General features: G+C 33.7%; 1 protein-coding gene across 1 annotated transcript in view; it reads left to right on the plus strand.

The window, feature by feature from the left end:
• The window catches only part of LOC143226448 (ubiquitin-conjugating enzyme E2 H-like), a 38,079-nt gene extending 15,993 nt beyond the window's left edge, over positions 1-22,086 (plus strand). Inside the window, exons 3-7 of the mRNA XM_076457424.1 lie at positions 6,795-6,869; positions 8,072-8,111; positions 9,705-9,757; positions 10,390-10,518; positions 19,000-22,086. Coding sequence (XP_076313539.1) covers positions 6,795-6,869; positions 8,072-8,111; positions 9,705-9,757; positions 10,390-10,518; positions 19,000-19,118 — 416 coding nt within the window. The 3' untranslated portion in view covers positions 19,119-22,086. The remainder of the gene's footprint in view (positions 1-6,794; positions 6,870-8,071; positions 8,112-9,704; positions 9,758-10,389; positions 10,519-18,999) is intronic.
• The last annotated feature ends 2,479 nt before the right edge of the window (positions 22,087-24,565 follow it).

Here is a 24,565-nt window from a genome sequence, read left to right on the forward strand (position 1 = left end):
ACCCCTGATGGCATCAATACAGGCTTGGATCCTTCTTATTTTGTTTCTAAACACCGCTATCAGTTGCTGGCTTGAAATAGACTGAATGAATGCTGTTATCGCTGCTTTCAAGTCATCCAGCAAAATCTGCAGTGTATCGAGATTGTCCACACACGCTGGATGACTCTTAATCCACTAGACTTAAGATCTGGTGAGCGTGGAAAGAATACGGTCTCCAAAACATTCCTTTAATAACCACATAGATCTGTGAGATGTGTGGGCAGTAGCACCATCCTGTTGAAACCATGAGTAATTGATTTCATCACTTGTCATCTGATCGATGAAAGTGTGAAGAATCTCCGAACAATAGCACTCGCTGTTATTGTGTTCATATAGAAAATAGGGCCAACAATTCAACGGCTGGAAATCACAACTCACACACTAACATTGAAATCATGTAGGGGTGTTTTGTGCAAACTGTGAGGATTATCGGATGACTACAATCTTGAATTTTGTGAATTAACATAACCCGAGAGATGGAACCATGCTTCGTTGGTAAAAAAGGTCACATCCAACACATTAGCTGTATTCTCTTTGATAAATTGGTTAAACCATCTGCAATAGCATATTTGTTTTTCATTATCAGTTACTTCCAGTTCTTGTACTGCCATTATTTTGTATGGGAAGAGCTTTAATTTCTTTCTGATGGCCTTATGAGCAGTTCTAAGACCAATATCATGCTGCCGAGCTAACTTTCATAATGATTTTGATGGACTTTGCATCACACTCTCAGAAATATCCAACAGTTTCTCCTCTGATAGCTTTGCTGGCCTTCCACAGTGTTTGGCATCATCCACTGATCCTATTTCCCAAAACTTATCAACAAGGTTACGAACTGCATTGCGATGTGGAACAGGTGTATCTGGGAATTTTTCAGCAAATTGCTGTCTCACCACATCTGTGTATCTACCACCTTCTCGGAATACATGTTCGATGAGCCATACACGTTCTTCAGTGGTTAAAATCATATTGGGATTAAAATCTGAAATATAATAAAATATGATTATAAAACTGCACAGTGACTTTCCAAACACCCTGTATTTGTTTAGTCTGCATTACCACCACTCTAGGGATGATTTGTTCCTCCTAGCTTTATCTTGGTAGGCATTCTATGTTATGACTTCCTTTCTCTTTTAACAAGTTTTTTTTTGTGTGGGTTGACTGGTTAAGATTTCAAATTCAGTATTGATGTCCACTGAGTACCTGCTTCACTTGTGGGACTATCAATTCATTTGCTGGACAAGCTTCCCCTTCCCCTTTATATCTCTTGTTCCAGAGCTTTACACTTAATGGGGATCAGCTGTATTGCTCAGATCACACCCTTTCAACATAGTGATCCCTTCGTCTTACATTTCAGGATATTTTTTTTCTTCTCTGCTTTGGAAGTCATCTTCTCAGTGCCTTTGGGTCTCCTCTAAACATCAAGTTCCTATTCGTTTTGGCCACCAGTCAGAGAGGTTGTTACCTTAATTGATATTTGTTCTGAATATGGATTGGTGTAATTTCTTTCTTTATGTCTGTCTTTTTTCTTCTTAACTTCCTGGGTGTTATTTCTAAGTTGCAAAACTCTTTGCTGGGTTTTTCTTTTTGCTTTTGTTTGGCCAGCTCCATCATGGTTTTGATGTCTTTGACTCTTAATGATCCAGGATCATCTTCTGTCTCAATCTTTCTGTTAACTGGTAAATACTAGCTATAGATTATTTCAAAAGATCGTAGTGTGATAGAGATGTAAGCCACCATGCAGTCTGATTACCTGTAAAACATCTGTGAGGGGCATCTATCTTAGTGCATGCATATTAAGTCAATTTTGATAGTAAAATAAATATTCAAATACATTTGCACTTTTCATGTTATTATATCATGTGATATATATGAGCTCTGATTTCTAAACTTCAGAAACTTCTAACATCAAAAATATTAACTGACTCATAATTTTTAAAAATATATTTGAATCCCCCAAAATGTTAGTTCTTGATAACTGAAAAAATAACAAAAACATTAACTGTTATCTTAATGTAGAACCCCTGATGACCCTTTGTGAAACAATTGTTCTAAAACATATATTTCCAAGCTCCACAAATTATTTTGTAGACAGTCAGATAATGTAAAAGTTAATGAGGCTTGTGCATGTACTACAGTCTTTTTTCTTTGTGTGTGTGTCTGTGTGTGTGTGTGTGTGTGTAGGTTTTATTTATTTTTATATATCTTTATAACAAAAGTAACTAAAATATAAAAAGTAAAGCTTCTCAGCTTATCAGAAGTTCAGTAAAACCTTAAAATTTCAAAACATCAAGTGTATAAAATATTATACTGAGTAATTAGTATGAAAATCACCATTCATTCTGACTGACTCAGTAAAGGCTTCAGAAATTCACTGAAAAATTTGTAGTGAGAATTATTTATTATAAGATCTTATTTTGTGTGTACAGTAGACTTGCAATATTTATTGAAAGTTTTCCACATTTTGTGAAGAAGACACACATACTAAATTCAGAATTTTAGTAAACATTAATATGGATAACTTTATAGATATGAGGTTAGTATGATATACAATGCCCATGGACCTGGCATGTCCAGGTGGTTAAGGCACTCGACTCATAATCTGAGGGTCGCAGGTTCGAATCCCCATCACACCAAACATGCTCACCCTTTCAGCTGTGGGGGCATTATAATATGACAGTCAATCCTACTGTTTATTGGTAAAAGAGTAGCCCAAGAGTTGGCAGTGGGTGGTGATGACTAGCTGCCTTCCCTCTAGTCTTGCACTAGGGATGATGAGTGCAAATAGCCCTTGTGTAGCTTTGTGGAAAATTCAAAACAAACCAAACAATGCCTATGGCCATATGGTTAATTAAGAATCTGCAACTTCCTTCCTCCAGGTTATCTAACTCTTACTCATCAAACATCTTTTCATTGACATGCTTCTGTATTTTCCTTGGTCATTCTCCTTTTCTTTCTCTTGTTTTCACAGACTTCTTCAGAACCTTTCAAGCTTTTTTTCTTTGTTCTCTGGTCCTCTGTTCAGTTCACCTGTTCACAGTGTCATCTTTTTCTAGAGACTTGTTTTCCTTTTCTTCTATCTGGTGGGAGAAATTGTTCAGATAATTTTGCCTTAAGCAACTCTTGCTCTCCCCTCTTTCTTTTTTTTTCAGTAGACAAGTGAATTTGTATTCCAGGCTGCAGCTTTTATTCCTTCATGAATTGCAGTTAATTTGTTGAACAATGAAAACTGGTTACAAATTTCTGCAGTCAGTCTTCTCTCTACATTACCAATACTGAAATTCTAATGAGAAACAGCTGCCTTAAGTCTGCCAACAACATAGTTAAGACAAAGCCAGAGATACTGTTCTCCACTCATGCATTTTGTTGTTATTTTCCATAATGCATTTGGAGTAGCTTTCTAAAGTGATGGCTTTCTATAGCCACCTGAAACATAGCAATATTGAGTAAAACTTTGATTTCTCCAGTATCCAGTATCCACCTTGCATTCATGTATCATTTTTGGCACATACAACAGGGTGTCCAGGCACTTTGATATTACATGCAAGATAATTGCTTCTGTTGCCAAATTCAGCAACCAGATCTAACCAAACTCCTCTATTCTAAGCTAATATAGCTAGCTGCAGTCAAAGCTCATCATTGACTTTTCTGCATCTGGGTGTGTCAATCTGAATGGTCCTCAAGTCCAATGATCCTCGAGGTGGACACTCATGAAACCAATAACCAGATAAGCTATATCTGAAACAGGGGCTTCTTCCCTTGTTTTTTGGCACATTTAAGAGTACAGTTCTATCTACATTTGCCATAACAACTTGTCCAAGAAGCATTGTCTTCCCATAGAGAACCATGGTATTATGACATTTGCTGCATAAGGGCTAGCACATGATACTACTATCATATTTTGTGGCTGCCTTAGAGCTTGGTCTATGTCTCCATTTGTCACTACTACTAATTTCCCTTTGTGCTGAAGCAAAAGGTTTGAAATGACCATTTCAAACTGTTTTGCTGTTGAAACTGGCTCCATAAGAAATGAGAAAAGATGTGTTGCTACGTGCTTTTACTTTGAAGATCCTCTGTAAAATTACCAATGGATATTACACGGTAGTCTGCAGGAGATGCTCAGGAACACCTTTCATAATCTCCTTAAATAGTTAATTGAAACCTTACCACTTAGCTTTCAACTTAGTAATGCAGGGTTGAATCTGTAATGCAACTTGTCAAGGTATACTTTGTCCAAGATTGAGTGCTGGACTATTTAAGCTCACCCTTAAGTATTAGACTGGTTGTCCCCAAGCTGCAACATGCATGGAATGTAAAAATTCTTAAGTACTCATCAACCATTCCCTGTCTTGAATAACAACAGGTTTACCCTTTTTCTGTCATCACATGGTAGTACCAGCAGATTTGTGTTGCCACTGGAATCTGGTTAACCTTTTTCACAGATGCCTGAAATTTTTGTTTTGGATCATGTGGAAATTTTACTTGTACAATAATGCATACTATGACTTTAACATTTTTTCACATATCATCACAAATATATCAGGAAAACTTTAGATATTCCAACCTGCTAAAAATTAAAGCTAACATTTCGGTTTCTTTTTCTCAAATGGCCCAGCATAGCCAGGTGGTTAGGGTGCTCGACTCAAAATCAAAGAGTCATGAGTTTGAATCTCCATCACACCAAACGTGCTCTTCCTTTCAGCCTTGGGGGTGTTATAAGTGTTATGATTAATCCCACTATTCATTACTAAAAGGGTGGCCCAAGAGTTTGCAGTGGATGGTGATGACTAGCTGCCTTCCCTCTAATCTTACACTGCTAAATTAGGGATGGCTAGTGCAGATAGCCCTCTTGTAGCTTCACGTGAAATTCAGAAATAAACAAAGAAACAATTCTGGAAAACTGTGAAGAGTTCAGTTTCATATACAGCATAGTGAACACTTCAGTGAATTTTTAACCTTTACTTATTACAAATGCTTGCATATATATACATATGATTTTAATGTGGTGCACCTTATATTATCTGAGGCTTTTAAGTTTAGAGCAGTGCATCTTTCTTATACGTGCATTTGCACACAATTTAGTTGCATTTTTTTAACTCTCAAAATGGAACAATTTTTCCAAACTTCTTAAATAAGCCATAATATGAATATAAAAATGTTTCATTCTTTAACTTTTATCACTTTTACCTTACAAGCTATATAAAAGATATCTTGATTCTTTCTTTTGCATCTCACCTTCATATGATTGGCCCTTTTATTCAAATTTAATTGTTTATATACATTTAAAATATTTTAACCAGATAACTCAATACATACTCTATGTATACCACATGTAAAAAACATAAAATAAAATAAAAAATCACAAGATGAATTGTTTGATAAGTATTTATTGCAAATTTTCCATTACTTTGTTGATTTCACATCCTAGGAGGTCTGAGTACCACAGCCATGATAAAAGTACAGGTAATAAACGTGAATAACTATTTTTGAGTGTGAGGGGATTTTCATTTTAAGCACAAAAATACTTTTCTTCATCTTGATTTAAAATTAAGATATAGAAAACTGTCTTTTAATTTTTTGTTCAATATCTTAAAATATCTTTTGTTGATATTTTTAATTTCAGGTCTTTTACTTTTCAAATATTTTTAGCTTTTAATGTTTTATTTTCCTGCCCTTTACTGTATTTCCTTGGGGCATCTTATGATATCTTTGGCCCTTAGTAAAATTATCATACACTTACAGGATTGTAAGCCTTGAGAACTGGGGAAATATTTGAGAAAAGTTTTAAAATGCTTAAACTTTTCAATTGTGTATTTTAATGTGTGAGTGATACATAATTAACTAAGATATAAAATTTAAGCTATAACTATAGCTTATTCAGCTAAGAAAAAGACCAAGTAATATCATGGATAAAGCAGTAGACAATACTCAACAGTTACACCTGATTACTAAGACTGAAAAACAATTTCAAAATAACCATTGTTGCATTATAGTGTAAATGAACTCTTTCTAATTACTATATGTGTAAGGTATAACGTTCAAGTATATTTATGGTGTCAGAAAAACATGCAAGTTCAAGAAGTCTTCATATACAAACCCTGTAATCCAAGCACTTTTATAAGGTGGATCTTTCTTTTTCAGGAGCAAACAGTTTGTTGCTGCTTTATCCTTTGTCATTTACTTCCATGTTTTCATGGAATAAAGAACCTTTTGGCTACATTTTTTTAAAATATGTAATTTTAAAATGTGAGAAAATTAGTGGAATAAAAATTAGATAAATAGAATTATTGGTGTTTTAAGTAAGTAATTAATAACAAAATAAATGTATTGTTCATGTGACATTAATATTTGTCTTTTTCTTCCTCGTTCATTCCTGAAAAGTTCTATCAGTGTATGGAAAAAAACAGCATCATTTTCGATGTAAAAACTTGCATATGTCTGTGATTCCAAAAACTTGTGGTATAAATTAACTCTAGACATTTAAACAGTTATATAATAAATACAGAGAGTTAATTATTTCTGTATTCAAAGTATTGAGATTACTTAAATTTTATAAGGGTTGGCATGAAGTTTCAAATTATGGTACCTATTTAGTTAGACTTTTGAGCCTTATGTGGATAATATCACAAAATACACACTCTTATTACTTGTTTTTAATCATATATTGTATGTAAGATTATTGCTTAATGGTGACTAATTTCATATCAAAACATTGTACTAATAAAGGTGTATAAATTTAAGATTTACATTTTCAGCTCCATATGAAGGTGGAGTTTGGAAAGTTAGAGTAGATTTGCCTGAGAAATATCCATTTAAATCTCCATCAGTTGGTAGGTCAATTTTTTTCATTTTCTAAAATGTATTTAGTGGGATGAAATTATAAAGATGGATAGTTTTGTAACAAAGTTATTATACTAAAGTCACAAGCTTTTATCATCATGTATCTGAAGTATTTAATAACAAAGTTTGGAGCAACAGTATAAGGGAAAACTTTGTTTAAATTGCATACATAAATTTATGAATAATGAAATAGTGGGTACTTCTAGTAGTTATTATTGTAATTTTCATGCTGTTGTAAGAATTGTTTTTATGAAATGTAAATGCATTATGAGATCTTTCCATGAAATTCTAAATTATTAACACTGATCCACCTATGCCCTTATGGAAAGAGTACTTTTAATTTGCTTGAAGTTTCTGAATTTTAAAGTGAATATGAAGGTTTATGGAATAATTTATAGTATTTTCATATTATCTAAATTATGTATTTTAGACTTCTATGTGAATGATCCATGAAAATGTGGCACTACAATAATAAGCACGCACTTGTATAGTGAGTGCTTACTATAGCTATTGCCACATTAAAATGTATGTCCATTCTTTTTACATGTGTACTGTTTAATCTGTTTTGCCTATCTTAGAGTTTTAGGCATCTCTTGATATTAAAAGATTAGTATACAACTTGATAATTACTGGGAGACAAAGCATAAAACATCTATTATAAATTGGTAATATGCATGCCTAAATTTTTTACTCACTAGTATAACTTATCATAAGTTGGTACTACTTTAATAAGAGCATTTTTTAACCCTCTATTGTACGTTATGACTACAGGAAACAAGTCATTATTGCTCACTACATAGTCAAATTCTTCAATTCCATAGTTTTATGCTGTTTTTCTCCAGGTAACAGTCTAAATAAACCATTGAATTATTTTTATTGTTTCTCAATTGAATACTGTTACTTCAAAATAACATACCCATGTATAACTTACTGAAGTATATTTCACAAAAACATTTTTCGTGCAGTATTGAACTAAAATAAGAAATTCAAGGAAATATATTTTTTACCTACTTTTTATAATGTGTAATAGAGAGTTTAAACAGTCATAGATGTGTGAATCTTGTGTGCCACTAAACATTTTTTCACCGTATTTGTTTTAGTGTGTGCAATAGCAAGTTAGTCATGGAAGTGTTGAGCATGTGCAGTACAGTTTTACCATAATAATTTATATGAGATTTATGTAATGTTCCAGGTTTTATAAACAAGATTTATCATCCAAACATTGATGAAGTGTAAGTAGTTTTGTGTGTAGATATGTGCATGCATGTTGCAATTTTAAATTTTAAAGAATAGTAGTAGCTATAATGTTTGTTTTTGTATCTTACAAAAATGGATATAAATATTAATATTGTTGTAAAGTTCGTTAAATATACTTCTGTTTATTGCATCCATATAATATCATTTAAATTCCTATTATACTCATATGTAAATTTTAGAAGAAAATAAACACAAATATTTACACGTCCCTGATATTTTGTTTTTCAGCTTTCAAACATTCAGGTTTTGTCAGAAACATGGATTGGTGAAGGTGTGCCATAGGCATAATTCCACTTTATTACTCTGCAAGGCAGTGTCTTATTGACTCTTACACTTGTAGCTATTTATAAAAAGTTCAGTGCCTTTTTAAATGAAATAATATGATTGATTACTTACAAGATTAAGACACAATAGAGAATATAGTTCAGCTTTTGCTTGACGTTTGAGGTACTTCTAAACTTAGGTGTATCTAGAAGGAATATACTTTTATTTCAAGCTCATCCTTCTTTCGTTGATGGATAACAATAAGAATATTAGTTTCATGACCCACATGCTATATCAGCTACCTCTTCATGCTGTAGATATATCTTGCTTTTTTCTTTTTTTTTTCAGTCTCTGACAGTAAAACCAGAAATTGTGACCTGAAATAGAATAGTTTAGAAATTTATATGCAAAAACGGCTCATTTGGGTTGAGAAAATATTTTACATAGAAGAGCGAACAACGTTTCGAAAGCGTCAAACGTTGTTCGCTCTTCTATGTAAAATATTTTCTCAATTTTTTTGCATTTTAAATATCTCAACAAATGTTTCTCGACATCACTGATTAGAATAGTTTAGATTTTGTTAAAGATTAATAAGTTATATCATAGAACTGAAAGACAAAATATCTTGGGTATTTACAATGATTAATATTAAACCAGGCTACTGGAAAGAAAGAAGAAATAAAAGAAGAGTAGTAACACTGATTTTACACTAACTGTTTTTAAGTTAGGTAGTTTGTAATACAAAGTCATGAATACCTGTGTTAGAGGTTGGTATGTTGTAACTACTATGAAACAGCAGAGTTACACGTTTTTGTTTTTTAATATATTATTGCACTTCATTAACTGGGCCAGGATGTCCACATTTTACATAAACCAGAGGTATGTGAGAGTAATGTTAAATCTGATTGTGATTTTAGTCTGAGTTGCCTTGCTGACTTGTTTTTTCATATATCAGTTATTTATTGGTTATCCATTCTTGCTCAGAATATTCTTTTTTCATTCCTCTAGTATTATTTTTCACACTTCAAGTGAGACTTAGTAAACAAATCGTTTTCTGTTATTTATTGTGTGACTATAAGCCAAGTTAAATAATAAATACAGTGATATTTTTGTTTTCAAATATTTATTTTGGTTTTGTTCAAATCCATTCAGTTGAAGTGTGCTTTCTATTATACATTCAACTGCTCATAGCAATAAAACTGGATTTTTTTGGAAATGTATTTACATTCAGTTTTTATCTAATTTGTCAATGGAGGAGAAAAAAAGAACCATATGGTATAACTGATGCTTTTTCTAATACTTAGATCAGGTACAGTCTGTTTAGATGTTATCAACCAAGCATGGACAGCACTGTATGGTAAGGATATATATATGTATAATTTATTTATTTTTTTATCTTTGAGTGAAGCACCGATAAGTTTGTTTCATGCATCTATTTAAAAGGTTAATAATGTTTTTTTAATGTTTTAATCATTTTGAAACCTGTCTAAGTAGTATTAGTCAGAATTGGGGGTTTCAACTAGTACCAATGTTAACTATAAGTTACATTATTATATTAATTTTCTGTGGGGCATGCCCTCTGATCTCCTAAACTGAACTATCCTTGACAGCATGGGAACTGCATTTAGCAGCATCTTTATACTTTAAACCTCTCATTGTAAAGTCTGCATGTTTACCAAAGTACCTCCACTTTGTGACTTCTTTCTACACCATTAATGTTTTCTCCCAAACTTTTACAAATAATATTTTCTTTAATGCATAAAGTTGTGTGCATAATGTAAATCATTCACTTGATTATGATGTTTTTAATATTTATACTAAATCTGATGTTTTAGGAGTGATAAAACTTCCAATAATTTTTAAATTAGAAATTTAACTTGCTATTTTGTTTATGCTTTGTTTCAAAAAAACATAGGAGACACAGTTTCTCTAAAGTTACCAGATGCAGCCAGTATAAGAAAATCATGAGATGGATATTCTTTTTTGTAGATCTTTCCAATATTTTTGAGTCATTTCTGCCACAGTTATTGACCTATCCTAATCCTATTGATCCATTAAATGGTGATGCTGCTGCTATGTATCTACACAAGCCTGAAGACTACAAGAAAAAAGTACAGGGTAGGTTCACTCTTTGAGTGTTAAAATATTTTGTAAACAAACTCCCACATGATTTGTGGTATACATGTTATTAGAGAGATATGAAGCAAGTTATTTTGTGTTTATTATTGAAATCTAGAAAGAAAAAAAAATTATGTTAACATGTTAATATTATCTGTACCAGATTCCCTTTTTAAAGTTAATATACATTTAGTGATGATGAGAAAACCCACTTGTAGAAAAAAAAAAAAAGTAAAACAGCTGGTTTGGGTTGAGAAAATTTTTTATGTAGAGGAGCGAACAACGTTTCGACCTTCTTCAGTCATTGTCAGGTTCTTGAAGAAAAAAAGAGGTAACTGACCGGTAGCTGACCACATGTTTGAAGGGGGTTGTGTAACTGAGTGTAAGAATGTAGAGGTCGTGCTTAGATGTTTGATTATATTTATTAATATTAGGTATAAAGGTGTTCCTTTGTGTTGGTTTATTTTGGGCTTGAATTGTTGAATGAGTAAGGCTTCTTCAATTTTACGTTTGTTTATGTTTTTGTGTGAGTCAGTCTTGCATAGGTAGGAATAAAGTGATTTTGAAATTGTGCTGACTTTTTTTCATTTTTAGTAGTATTTTGTTTAGTGTGTCTGTTGGATTTGTGTGTATATGTTTTGTTGTACAAGTCCATAAATCTCTGGTTTAATGCAGCATGCCAGTTGATGGTCTAGGTTCATTTTTTGTTTTTGTAAGTCACGTAGTTTTCTGTATTTTGTGTTCAACATGGCTTTAAGTAGTTTTTTCTGTAAATTTTGGATAATGTTTGTGCATTGATTAAAATTTTTTAATAATTTTACCTTTACAAAGTTAGAGGGTAGTTGTTCCTTTCTACATCCTATCAGACACAAATAAATTTAAACTAACACACCCAAATCCAATAAAGACACACGAATTGCAACTAAACAAAATACTACTAAAAATTAAAAAAGGTAACACAATTTCAAAATCACTTTATTCCTACCTACACAAGACCAACTCATGCACACCACAAATATACAGCATCCCTATACCTCATAAACCAGATTGTCCATTACGACCAATAATGTCCACATATGAATCATTTAATTACAATCTCAGTAAATATATAGCATTGGCATTCTCCAAATATGTAACATCAGCCAGCTCATTCATCAGACTCTTTTAATTTCAAGTCTAATCTTAATCAACTTAATCATAAAGTCTTAATGGCCAGTTTCAATGTTGTATCTCTCTTTTTACAGAAGTCCCAACTGCTGAAACCTGCAAGATAGCCTTAGAACTCTATGTATTCGAGACCCTAACCCATCAATAGGCATTCCCAGCAACCAATTAGCAACCCTCATAGAATTCACTGCAATGAAGACAAATTTCATGTTCAACAACCACAACTATGTACAAGCAAATGGTCTAAGCATGGGCAACCCCAGTATCAACAGTTCTAGCCAATATTTTTATCTCACAAATTGAAATACAAGCAGTTAACACATCATTACGTCCACCACTATACTGGTATAGATATGCAGATGACATGATTGTGGGATTCATATCCACAGAACACACACTTAATGTTTTCAATCACATTAACTCTGTACATCTCAACATTAACTTCACATGTGAACAGGAAGAAAGCAATCAAATATTTCTTAACCTTAAAATTACAAGAACCAATACATAATTTAAAACGGAAATCCACCGAAAAATCACCTATACTGGACTATACATTCCTTGGGACTCAACATGCTAAGAAACCAAATAAACACAGCCATAAAACTATGCTCACCAGATAAAATTAATGATGAATTGGACAAAATAAAACAATACTTCATCAACATCAATAAGTTTCCTCCACAAACCGTAGAAAACATTATACCAACACACCAAGACAAAAAGCAAAATTAACCAACAAAAGTAAATATATCTCACGAATAAAAAAAATCACGAAACCATATACTGCTGCATACCATATATTCCCGACACAACATTTGGCAAAAACTAGTAAAAAAATATGAAATCCCAGTTAATACCAAATTTATTCAAAAACCAGGCACAAAACTAAAGGTCTATACTATGTAAAACTACACTGACAAACACCACACCAACACATTATTTATAAAATACAATGTGATAACTGCCACGACTTCTATATTGGAGAAACAAGTAGAAAAATGGAAACCAGATTCAAAGAACACAAAAAGTCACCTTCACATGTTTTTTGAATGCTGCAAATCAAATAAACACAACCATAGAAAACACCCAAATTCTAAATAAACAAACATAAACAAATGCAAAATTAAAGAAGCACTACTTATACAACAACTCAAGCCCAAAATAAATCAATACAAAGAAACACCTTTATACCTATATTAAGAAATATAATCAAATATCTACATTCCTACACTCAGTTACACAACCCCCTTCAAACATGTGATCAGCTATTGGTCAGTTTCTCTTTCTTTCTTTATGAACCTGATGATGACCAAAGAAGGTCGAAACATTGTTTGCTCCTCTATATAAAAAATTTTCTCAACCCAAACCAGCCGTTTTTACACATATTTTTAATATACATTGTTTTATTAAGATATTGTTTAGTAAATTTACATGAAATTGATGTAGGAGCAGATAGAAATTCTCCTTTTTCCAAAACAAACTTATCTCCTTTCACACTACAGCTATTACTTGACTGCCAGAATTTCTTCCTTTGGTCATCTAAGCATTCTTCTTATTTTTTTGGATTGCTCCAGTCTTTTATACTCTGCTTAACTGCTCTTGGTAATAGTTGTCATGAAACTTTCCAATGTACTCTCTATCCTGATACTGTATATAAGCACCACATTCAGATAATGTTAACATTTTTTCAACAAAGTATTCACTAAGGGGTTTCTCTGTGCTACAATCATTGGAGATACTATGAGCATTCTGCATGTTGCCTAGTTGATTTTTATATATAAAAAAATTAATTTTCCAAGCCAATGTATGGTATGAATTACTGAATTATTATTTCCAGCATGGAAGCAGATTGTGTCTCTTCTATCTCACCTGTGTCATCTAATTCATTAATTGGAGAAAAGGATGGGGAAGAATCACTCTTGGTTGAGACAGTTAGTAATCTTATTTGGGGAGGAAATGGAAACATATTTGTTTTGGTGATGTTCTTCCAGGGGACTCTGAAGCCATGTTTGAAGATGATCCTGGACATTCTGCACCTTCTTTTATTCTGTTGGCTCGTCAAAAGGTCACTTTGGTATCATTTGCCTCAGTTGATCCATGGAGTGTGCGATGTTTAATGGTCTTTCCCAAGTTGTTTTTGAGCCAGCACCTTACTCATTGACCCAAGGAAATGGGAGAGAATACTTAGTTTTACCTCCATCCACTGACATTGTGGTTCATGAAGGGAGGTTTACTGATACATTACATTAAAAGACAGCTATGGCTGTTGGAACTATGTGATTTATCCTGTCACCACTAGGTGGAAGCATATTTCTTTCACTTCTCAAAGAAAACATTTAATCATGGAAAATGGGATTCTAGAGCAGAGTTTGTAGTTAACCTGAATAGATCAATGTTCTTTTGTAGAACACCAGTAAGTCTATGGATTTACAACTCTAAAATCAAGTGTTCAGTTTTCCACTGTGGACACAGTAAATACTCCAACATGTTCTTTTTCTAAAACAAACAATTTTCTAGGTGTCATCTCACCCTATGTACAGTGATAGGTTATTTATTAATATTTTTAGTTCATGGATGACAAGTTAGAACCATTATCAGCATGTTCATTGGTTTGATTGTCAGATTTTTTTCATCCTTGTTGTTCTTGGCATCTCAATTTCAATTAGCTCCTACAGAGGATTGTTGTTCTTCCCTCATTTGAGAGTTCCTAGGTCCATGTGTTCCCAGAATAAATTCTGTATATATCCAAGGGTCCTGTTGCACAGTCAGAGCACCACCAACTGTGTTGGTGACTACCATATGCCTCTTGGGTCTGTGGGGGCTCAGCTCTGAGAATTTCTGGATGTTTAATAAATTATAACCATGGATCCATGTTCATTACAGGTCCTTGAGTCAGGATTAATCATTCAATTGACATCATCATCACTATTATCCACCCAACCTGTAGGGTTTTAATTTCCTGCAAATCCTCAGATCTTGGAACTTTGTTCTAGGGTTATAAGAGTTTTTAGTTGATAGAGGGGGCTAAAAAGAGAGCTGTCACCTGGGCCTTTGTTTCCATCAGTTTGTTGGGCCCAAGTTTCACAAGTGACTTATTCCTCACTCTGATTTGGCAGTTTTTATGAGAATTATGGATGTACAAGTTTGATATTGTCAGCCCCTATTTACACATAGTGATGGCAACCTGCCACTTTGTTTTTTTGTTGTTGTTTTTCTTGTGCTGAATCATACAAGCTTTTTTGTCACCTCCACTCCTTGTTTGTGTGCACACACCATTTTGTGGATGACTGGTTATTGCTCGTACTATCTTGCTAGTTGTCAAAATGTCGCACCTAGATTCAACTTTCAGAAATAACCAAGGCAGGCTTCAGTATCAGAGATAAGGCATCTGTTCTTATTCCAAAATAGTGTATCGTCAGTCTGTTTTTTCCATCTCTTATCTCGGTCAGGCTAGGTCACTCATCTGGCTTCATGCTATAGAACTGGAAGTTTGATTCTTACTCTTCTCTTTTCACTGCACAAGTAGTTCCTTCTCTTTTGGAAATGCAAGCATCATTTGAATACCTCAAGGCTTTGGGATAAGTATACATGAGATCCTTTTATTAATCTTTATGTGATTAATGGATGATAAACAATGATTTACTAGATTTTCCAGTTTTCATATTCAGGATCATTCTCTTTGATTTTAAGTGTTTGTTAAATTAGGATAATACTAAGGTATGGATTCCTCTGCTGCCTTCAGGGCTACACAGTATTTTAGACCCTCTTGCTCTTCAAAAGGTGATACTTTATGGTCTGGGCTTATTAAGGGGAAAATCATCAGGCTTAATTCCAACAATTACACTGTGGTGTCTTGCAGGTCTCCTTGAGAGAGCACTTGGCCCAGGGCTCTTTGTTTTCAAACCTTGGATCTCCTTTCTCAGGACAATTGCTACCTTATCACACTACTTGCTTCCCATGTTCCATGGGTGATGGCTTTTGTGACAGTTCATTTATCTTCTCCCAACTGAATTGATGCTACATCACAAGGTTTTCTGTTTGATTGGCTCTCATCTTGATATGCTGATTATTGATGGGTTGACTGCTCATTGGTACACTCACCTATTTGCAATTTGATTTCCAGTACCTCACCCTCTGGCTTTGGCAATAAATTGGATTACAACTGTAGATCTTCCCTCCAAATTTTATATTACTTAAGGTAGGTACCAGATATGATTTGTTCCAGCCTGTTGCCAGATGCTGTTGATAGCACTGGATTGTCAGCTATATCCTAATTTCTGCTTCTGTGGTACATTTAGTAGTCCCCACCTCTTCTACTTCTTTTTTGGCCATCTCCATGAAGGCAACCATTATCTAACACTGTACACCTGGCTGTTCATAAGCTCTATCTTCAAGCATGGAGGTTATGCAGTTCTTTGCCCAGCATCAGGGTTTTATTTTTAAGGTTGCCACATATCTGGCTTAGTCTTTACTTAGTCTTGCAGTGTTAATGGCATAGATATCTGCAATAGTATATTGAGGAAGGGTTGAAACCACTTTGATCAGAAATGCCACCTCTAACTCATTTTTGACCTGGATTTTTGACGAGGGTTTTGCATCTTTCACAGTCACATTATATAAGATAATCTTTTGACCACCATTTGATACTAAGAGACCAGTATATTTTCATGTTTTATATATCACTCTTCCTTGAAGGTTTATTTTTCATTGCTGCTTACTTACAGACATCAGTGGGCAAAGTGGTTTTTGCTGATTATGCACAGGACACTTTATCGGTCTACTTACATCCTCAAACTGGTTCTTCTTCCTTGAGATGCTAATAATCAGAGAATGGGATAAATTCTTTTCATCAATTCATCTGATCACCATATCTCATTTCTATGGCTGATCAGATTTCAAATGAGTGTTATGTTCAGTGAGGATCTTGAAGGTATAGCTGCCCACACTAATGACTTTAGAAATGCTAGACAACAACGTTTTATTCATTTAGGTCATTCGGTTTCTCAGAATTTATTCCTGGTTACTTTGAGGTGGGTATGAAATTAATCCATATTGCTTATTCTTGGCTCTCTTTGAAGGTGAGGAGACTTCTCTGAGACATTTCTAATCAGTTTAGTCATGTTTCTGTGTCCTTAGTGGCCTGAGTTGAATTGCTTACTGTAAGATATTGTACATGCAATATGTGGACCCCCACAATACTTTTGTCTCACATTATTGTATGGTTTGGTAGTATCTTCACCTGAGAGTTTTTTTCACAACAGAGGGGTGTGTATTTTCATTGCTATGTCTGTCTCTCTTATTTTACCTTTTAGGATCCCTTATCTCTTTTTCACAGGATCCCACTCCAGGGTGAGTGTTGGACAGGCAGATATGCTTTTATCAAATCAATTCCACACTAACAACTGTTAATTAAATATACTTTGTCTAGATTACAGCAGGCTCTGGAGAAATGAGGCTGACTTAAGTGGTATTAGTATGGTGTGCTGGACTTCTACTCATGGACTATCATAAGTAAAGCATAAAGAGATCCTGTCTGCCCCTGGTGATAATTGGAGTGAATAAATGGGGATCAGTTTACTTTTAAAAATTTAGGGAACTTAGTTCACTTGTTGCACATTTTCTAGAGCACTGTTCCTCAGGGCTACCCAATACACATTACCCCTTACTAAGTGGACCAAGGGAGTCCTTACTACACTTAATACCTCTGTCCAGTGACAGAAAACTTCTTCTAGAATTTTAGAGTGAACTTCCTACATTCTTGTAGAAAAGTGCCCTCCTACAAGGATCCCTGAATGTTTTTTCAGAGATAACAGTAGGAGAGGCATCAGTTTACTCATAATACCTGTTTAGATTTTACACTTTACAATACAGTTAGGTTGAGCATGGCCTCTCTTTTTGATCATTATTGGTTCATTACATTGTCTCCTTGTAATTCTGAATGTTAAGTGGTCTTATCCAGGGTCCTTGTTTGAGCAAATTTTTTTCCATATTCTTCCCATAATTTCAGAGGCAAGAAAAATTTACCTTGGAAAGTGAAGATGGGTGTTTATAGTTCCAAACTGTATGAGTTCTATTTTCTTAGATTAAGATATTCTGTTGTTCTGAATATGGTGTTGCCTTTCACACTTCTGGTTGAGGAGAAGGTTTATCCACTTTGGTGCTGCTTACCTTTTTGTCATGATTCTGGTTGCTCAGAATGCATCACTCTATGGCTACAGGTTGGGATCCACTCGTTAGTGTGTGTGTGTGTGTGTATACATATAGTAGTCCAATTGTGCTTGTCACCAACATGAGATATAGGGACTTTGGCCCTATAGTTCTAACTTTGAGTGGTGAAACTTCAGCTGTCTGGTTGGGGTCTAGCCAACAGTGATAAAAAAAATCAAGTACAATTCTATCCACAGTACTTGAATTCAGTTCTGCATAAAGAGTATACTTGTTGATGTAGTGTGGTTCCCCAATTGTGGTGTCAATCTTCTGTTGGCACACACCCATAATCTATGCAAATGCTTTCACTGTGAATAATGCCCCCACATGCCCTTCCACTTTAACAATGTGATATTCTAGCTGTAGTGTGAAAGGAGGTATGTTTTGGAAATTAACATATTCTTTATTCAAAAATATATTTCCAGTAATACTTGCCTCTTTTCACACTCTCCTGCCCACTAAGAGCCAGAGTTAGTGACTGCAGACTGAGTCAGTCTCAAAACAAATGATAACATTATATAAATGAGATGCTTATATACAGTACCAGGAGGGTACACTGGCATAAGTTGAGTGTGTCATGAAGCATGTGTCACAAAGGGTAATCAAAAGGGGAATAAAAGACTGGGGCAAGCAAGAAAAAATCAAACCAGTACTTAGATGGGCAAATTAAGAAACCAAGACAATTGAGTAACAACTATAATGTGATAGGGGATGTTTTGTAAAAAAAGGAATTTCTATCAACAGTTGTTAAAACTAACATTTACTCACCAATCTAATATAGCTAGATAATATGTAATGATAATGAAGCATATAAAAATGACAATAAAATGTTTCTTAGCAATAAGAAAGAAGAAAATAATATTCTTGTTTAATATGTTTATAAAATGGTGATATTCAATGTGCAAACAAAGATCAGGATTTGGAGTTGGTGACCATTTATCTTATTTGAGTTCTTGTTTTGTGAGTAAAGGACTAACCTGTAATTAGAAAGCAAAATTTAAAGGATCCACCTGGTTTCTGATTTATGAAGTTTTACAAATGTTCCATAAATAATATAAAAAGTAGGTTATTAGTCACAACAAAGGTTTGTAAAATTTTTAACAGAATATGTGAAGAAATATGCTACAGATGAAGCCTTGCAGGATCAAAATGATGAATCATCTGCATCAGAGAGCTCAATGAGTGATTTTTCAGAAGATGAAGCTCAAGATATGGAGCTTTAACATTTTGACATTTGGGAAGGGTCATTTCTTACCAGTGGGTTGGGGGGGGGGATGGGGTGAGATTTAACAGGGTTGGGGGGGATACTCATTTTACATGTTCCATTGTGCATAAATTCATCATTTAAGACTATCATAGGAACATAGTAGTGATACAATGACAGAGGTTTGTATAATCTAACATTGTTGAAAATAACCAATTATTTTATTAGTTAACAATAAAGGCTGACTTCAACTATATTTCCTTCCTTTATTTATCAAGCTTGAATCTTATAGATTGTATAACATTTGTTTTTACATGAAAATCATATAATGAAGAATAGTTGTACTGGTTTGTAGTGGAGCATTTGTGAACATAGACAAATACATAAATTGTTCTCGTGGGGCATTGTTTCCATATAGTCTCTCTTTTATTCTTGTATATATAAAATCTGTTATGGGTCTTTTTAAAAAAAAAATCTTATCATTAAGTATTCTATTATCTTAAGTCATTGGGTATATTTGTGATTTATACTACAGGACTCCCCAAAAGTTAGTTGCCCTAAACTTCAGTATTTTCAGTGTGGATAACATTTGCTTTGCAATTTAGAAACTCATTATTCTTTGACAGCCTATGTTGTGCTTATATACTGTCCATTTCTTTTGTATATAAATCTGAAACATACAAAAATTAAAAGCCAAATGCAACTCTGGGACAGCTAACCTTTTGGACCAAACTGTTTATTATCAAGATTTATATTGAACTGGTCAAGTTTTGTAGTTACTTTTAATGATTGCTAGTTATTAAGGATTTAAGTGTTTGCTTGTAGCTTATATTGTTTTTCATGAATATTGAATATTAGCATATTTGTTGAATTTAGTGAAATTCGATGTTTGACACAATGGCTCGGACCTTCTATTGTGTTTGAAACATTTAAAATTAATTGTGATGTCTGTTATAAAATTAAGTCAGTAGTTTTTTTGATTGGTCTTGGTAACCAACTACAGTAGAGAGAGGGGAATTAAGTTAAGTTGTATGGTGATTTTCTTTATGTTTTATGTTTCTACTCTGTATATATGAATGTTAAGGTATCAGCATATTTAGTTTTTGAAATATGCAACATTAATGTGCATGACGTTGTTGCTGTTTAACAACATACGTGTTAATAGTAATATTTTTAGCTTCTACTTTATCTTGTTGATGTTGGTTGTGCTGCTTCAGTGTTGAAGTTTGTTTTTATGTACATTATATTTTATCAAATTAAATCTGAAAAAAGTGGTATTTTTCTGTCAAAATCACTATGAAACATTGTAAAATTAGAATGAGTGTTCACACCTCATTGTTTGTATTAGCAAATTATAATACATAAATTTTTCATTGAAGTGAATATTTGTTACAGAATACAAAAGAACTGAGAGATCTCAGATTTATTAAACAACTGAAGGCAAGTTATTGCATCTAATTAAGCCTAACATTTAACGAAAATTAAATAAACACCACAGTGTTAAAAGTTCACAATAATTTATGTAAAATAACACTAGGCTGTTTGAACAACTCTACATGTTTCAATAGTTTGTACATCCACTTCACCATGAAAACTGTAGTGTTTTTTAACTCTTCTGATCTTGGTGGGATAGTCCTATTTGCCAAAATGTATAGAATTGCCCAATGAGCCTGATGCCATTTTAAATGTATTGTTGTGTACTTTTAACATTGTTGTGTTATTAGTTTATTTAATTTATACACAAATATAATTGTTCATTGAATTTTATAGTATTTGTTGTGGTTTCTACAATAAGCACTTACAATATATTGTAATGTAGCATTTTATATTGCAATGACAATAATTTGAAATCAGAAAAGTAAATTTGTTTTCACTTCTGAAGATAACATTCTTACATTCTTGAAATCTACAAATACACGAACTTTATTTTCTTACTTTGATTTTAAATATAAGGTTATAAATTAGAAACCAGTATGATCTGATAGTAAATTCAATCATAGCTTGCAATATTTTTTGTCAAATAATGCTGTGTATGAATTATTTTAATACATTCTTTATCAAACTTTGTATATACAAACTACTGATGAGGTGAATAATGTGACTAAGTGTATAGCAACAGTATTTTGCTGTTGTACAAGTTACTAGACATTTCTTCAGTTTGTGCAATAGTTCTACTTCTTAGTTTGTTTATGATAGGAAGGTACAGTTGGACATAAAATATGAAAGATTTAAGGGTTCTTGAAATACAGTGTTCTCATTTATTTTAATTATTGCAAGTAACAGTTAATCTATTTTTACATGTAAATTTACATATCTACATTGGAAAGTCAGCTAATTGTTTCTGCGAGTAGTATTGTTCCAAAGTGTATGTATTAAAATGTCGTCTATCATTACAAGTTTTAAACCTTCAAATAATTTCACCTAGTAGAAAATTGTTTATGGTCTTTTGAGGTCTGGAGTACAGACATTACAAGTAGGAATTGAAAATTAAATGACAATAGGTATAGAACTATAATGTTTAAAGATTGATCAAAATATTCTTTCATTTTTTTTTTACGATGATTTGTGAAAGACTGTTTCCTGCATTGAAATAATAGCCTTTGTTTAGGTTTCTTTTATATCTTCAAAGTAAAAAAAAAAAAAAAACTTCAGGTGCTGAAAGACTTTATGGATTAAACATGGATAGTTTTGTAGCCACTTCCTTTTTTTGTTTCATCTCACATGTGAAGATATTCCATATCATCAATCTCAGTAGTGTTTGCTTACAAATGACACTTCTAAATGAATCATTCGATATTTTTCATAATCACTGTACATATATTTTAGATATGTTAGCAAACACTTGCTGAGTTGAAGTACATTACCACTAGTTTTTTGTTTTGTTTTTCTGTTTTAAAGTAGTTAGATTTTTGACTCTTAATCAACTTGTATACCATTATGTATTTTTATTTTTCAATAAAAATTTAGTATTTGTTGTTTGGCATGAAGTTTTGAGCAGTGATGTTTTCATCTATATTGCAAAAATACATTTTTTGGTTTAGTTACTAAGGCAAAAAAAAGAAAATCCTGCATATATATATATATATGTGTGTGTGTGTGTGTGTGTAACAAAATCTTTCACAAATGATATTATCTTTAAACACAATATGCTATTGACCATCAAAATGTTATTGTGACTTCTGGCTCAATGTGTTTGGTTAAGGAGATTTTTGGTCCTGGTCCACTAGGAGTTAATCTTTTATGTTGGTTTATGGTACTCCTGAATTTCAACCAGTTCTTTGACAGGGGAAGACTGGGCAAGATGACAAAGATTTCAACAGTCTGTTTCCTCCTTCTCCATTTGCCATAGATGCACCTCAACCCTCATCTAGTTTTCTGGACTTGGTGGCACAGATATGCTATGTGTCTTTGTTCTCTGTGCCATATGATCCTTTTTTCTTTATGTGGATGACTTTCTTCCAATTATTTTGTTTTTACTTCTTCTTCTGACATCAGAGTCTATGGTAATCAGTAATTTTCTAAAATCAGCATGTCTCATCTCCCACAAACTTCTGGGGTTTTTGGCAACGAGTCATCACATTACTTACTGCTGATACACATGCTACCAGAAGTTTCAGTGACTGCTGCGAAGGTGCATGTTCAGTTAGGGTAAGCCTGTTCTATTTTGCCCTTTTCTGGTAGACCTTTACCACAGATCCTTGGGTTCCCTCCCTCCTGTTAAGGATCTCATTTACAGCAAATGTCTTTCTGAGGTAATTCAGGATCTTCTTCTTAAGGATGCTGTAGAACCTGTTTTCACTCCCTTCTGATGTTGTATTCTCAATTGTTTATTGCCCCAAGAAGATAGAGGACTGGTGTTCAGTCATAGACCATTCCCATCTGTATCGTAACAGACATTTCTTGATTTACTATCAGATTTTTCCTGTCTCTTTGATGGACTTTCACTACAGGTCTTCAAATGATGAAGGTTGATGTGTCAGATGCCATCCCTTCATATCCCCATTTACTTCACCAGTACCTTTTGTCTATCCTTACATTTTTTGTTGGGTGATCAAAGCTTTGCTCGTTTGTTCCAGTATCAAAGGCTACATTTCTGTCTTTACATGAGCAACAGGCTCCTTTTGGTTTCCTCTCTTGCAGTTTCTCTCATCTACACTCCATTTCTTCTTAGAGAAGCTGCTTATACGAGTTGGTTGGTCAAGGTTCCATACTTAACCCAACACAATAGTATTTTATTTTTGTCGAAGTCTTTTAAAACACATTTCTATTGTGCCAAAAATTCTCCTTCAACTGAGTTCCATGGTTCAGAATGCTCAATCCTCTCCTTCACTACCCACATGGGAAATTCTATATCTCTTGGGGACTTGTGTGGTTCTTTGGAGGACCTCATTCCCCTCACCTGTGCCCACATGAAGGTTCTTCAATGAGTTTTACATAAACAGTTGGACCTTGTCATGGATCTCCTAGATTCTTCTATTTCCCTTCAAGTTGATTTAGCCTGGAGGTTAAACAGAGACACCACCACAACTGAGATTTTTCTTTCTACTGCTAAACCAGATTTACCTCTTTTTTGCAGACAATTCTATGATCTGTTGAGGATATATTTGGACAATTGAGAAATCTCAGGCTGTTGGTCTCCATTTGAATTAGGATTTCATATCAGTCTTCAAAAACTCCTGACTGTCTGTCAGGCATTGGACCATTTCTTTGCACTCCTGTGTTTTAATTGGTCATGACCAATACCAACAACTCAATTGCTAAGTGGTGAAAGAGGCATGTATTTTCATCTTCAGTTCTCTCCCTTTTGTTTCACTCCTTTGTCCCACCCAACCTACACACCATTGCTAGATTGGAATCCTAATGTTGTTTTATATGCCTTTATTTTAATTCTATTTATGTGGACCATTCTCCAGACTTTCATTTCACATTATCTTCATCATCTGGATGTCTCCTCCTGCACATATTTTGTTTGCCTCCTGTTGCCATATTACAATCCTTGACTCACCTATATGTAAGTTTTTCTTTTCTTATATTTTTCCTTTGTTTGCCTCTTGTTGGATCCTGCTCTGTGGAAACTGGTGCATGTCAAGGTATATTAATACTTAAATCTGCAGAGTTATGGTCTTTAAAGTCTAAAGTTCACTGTTGAGGTAGAATGTTCTACAAAATCACTTGTAGGTTCATCCTTGTTGTGTATTTTGTCATAATTATGCCCATCCTGGACTGTGCACTTGTGGACTAACACAAATAAAGTGGAACAAGGATTGCTGACTAGATCCTTCAGGATTGACCTGCTTTTAAAAATAGGGTTCAGTGGTCACCCAGTGCACTTTTTCCATTGCTTTATTCCCAACTCCCCAATGTTTATCCCACCTCCTCTTCCAGTGCAGTACAAGGAGTCTTTGCCACTAGGATGGTAGGTTAGGGAGGCTTTCTCCTCAGCAGGATCTATCTCACTCAGTTAAG

The sequence above is a fragment of the Tachypleus tridentatus genome, chromosome 9 (assembly GCF_004210375.1).
Source record: "Tachypleus tridentatus isolate NWPU-2018 chromosome 9, ASM421037v1, whole genome shotgun sequence".
Lineage (NCBI taxonomy): Eukaryota > Metazoa > Arthropoda > Merostomata > Xiphosura > Limulidae > Tachypleus > Tachypleus tridentatus.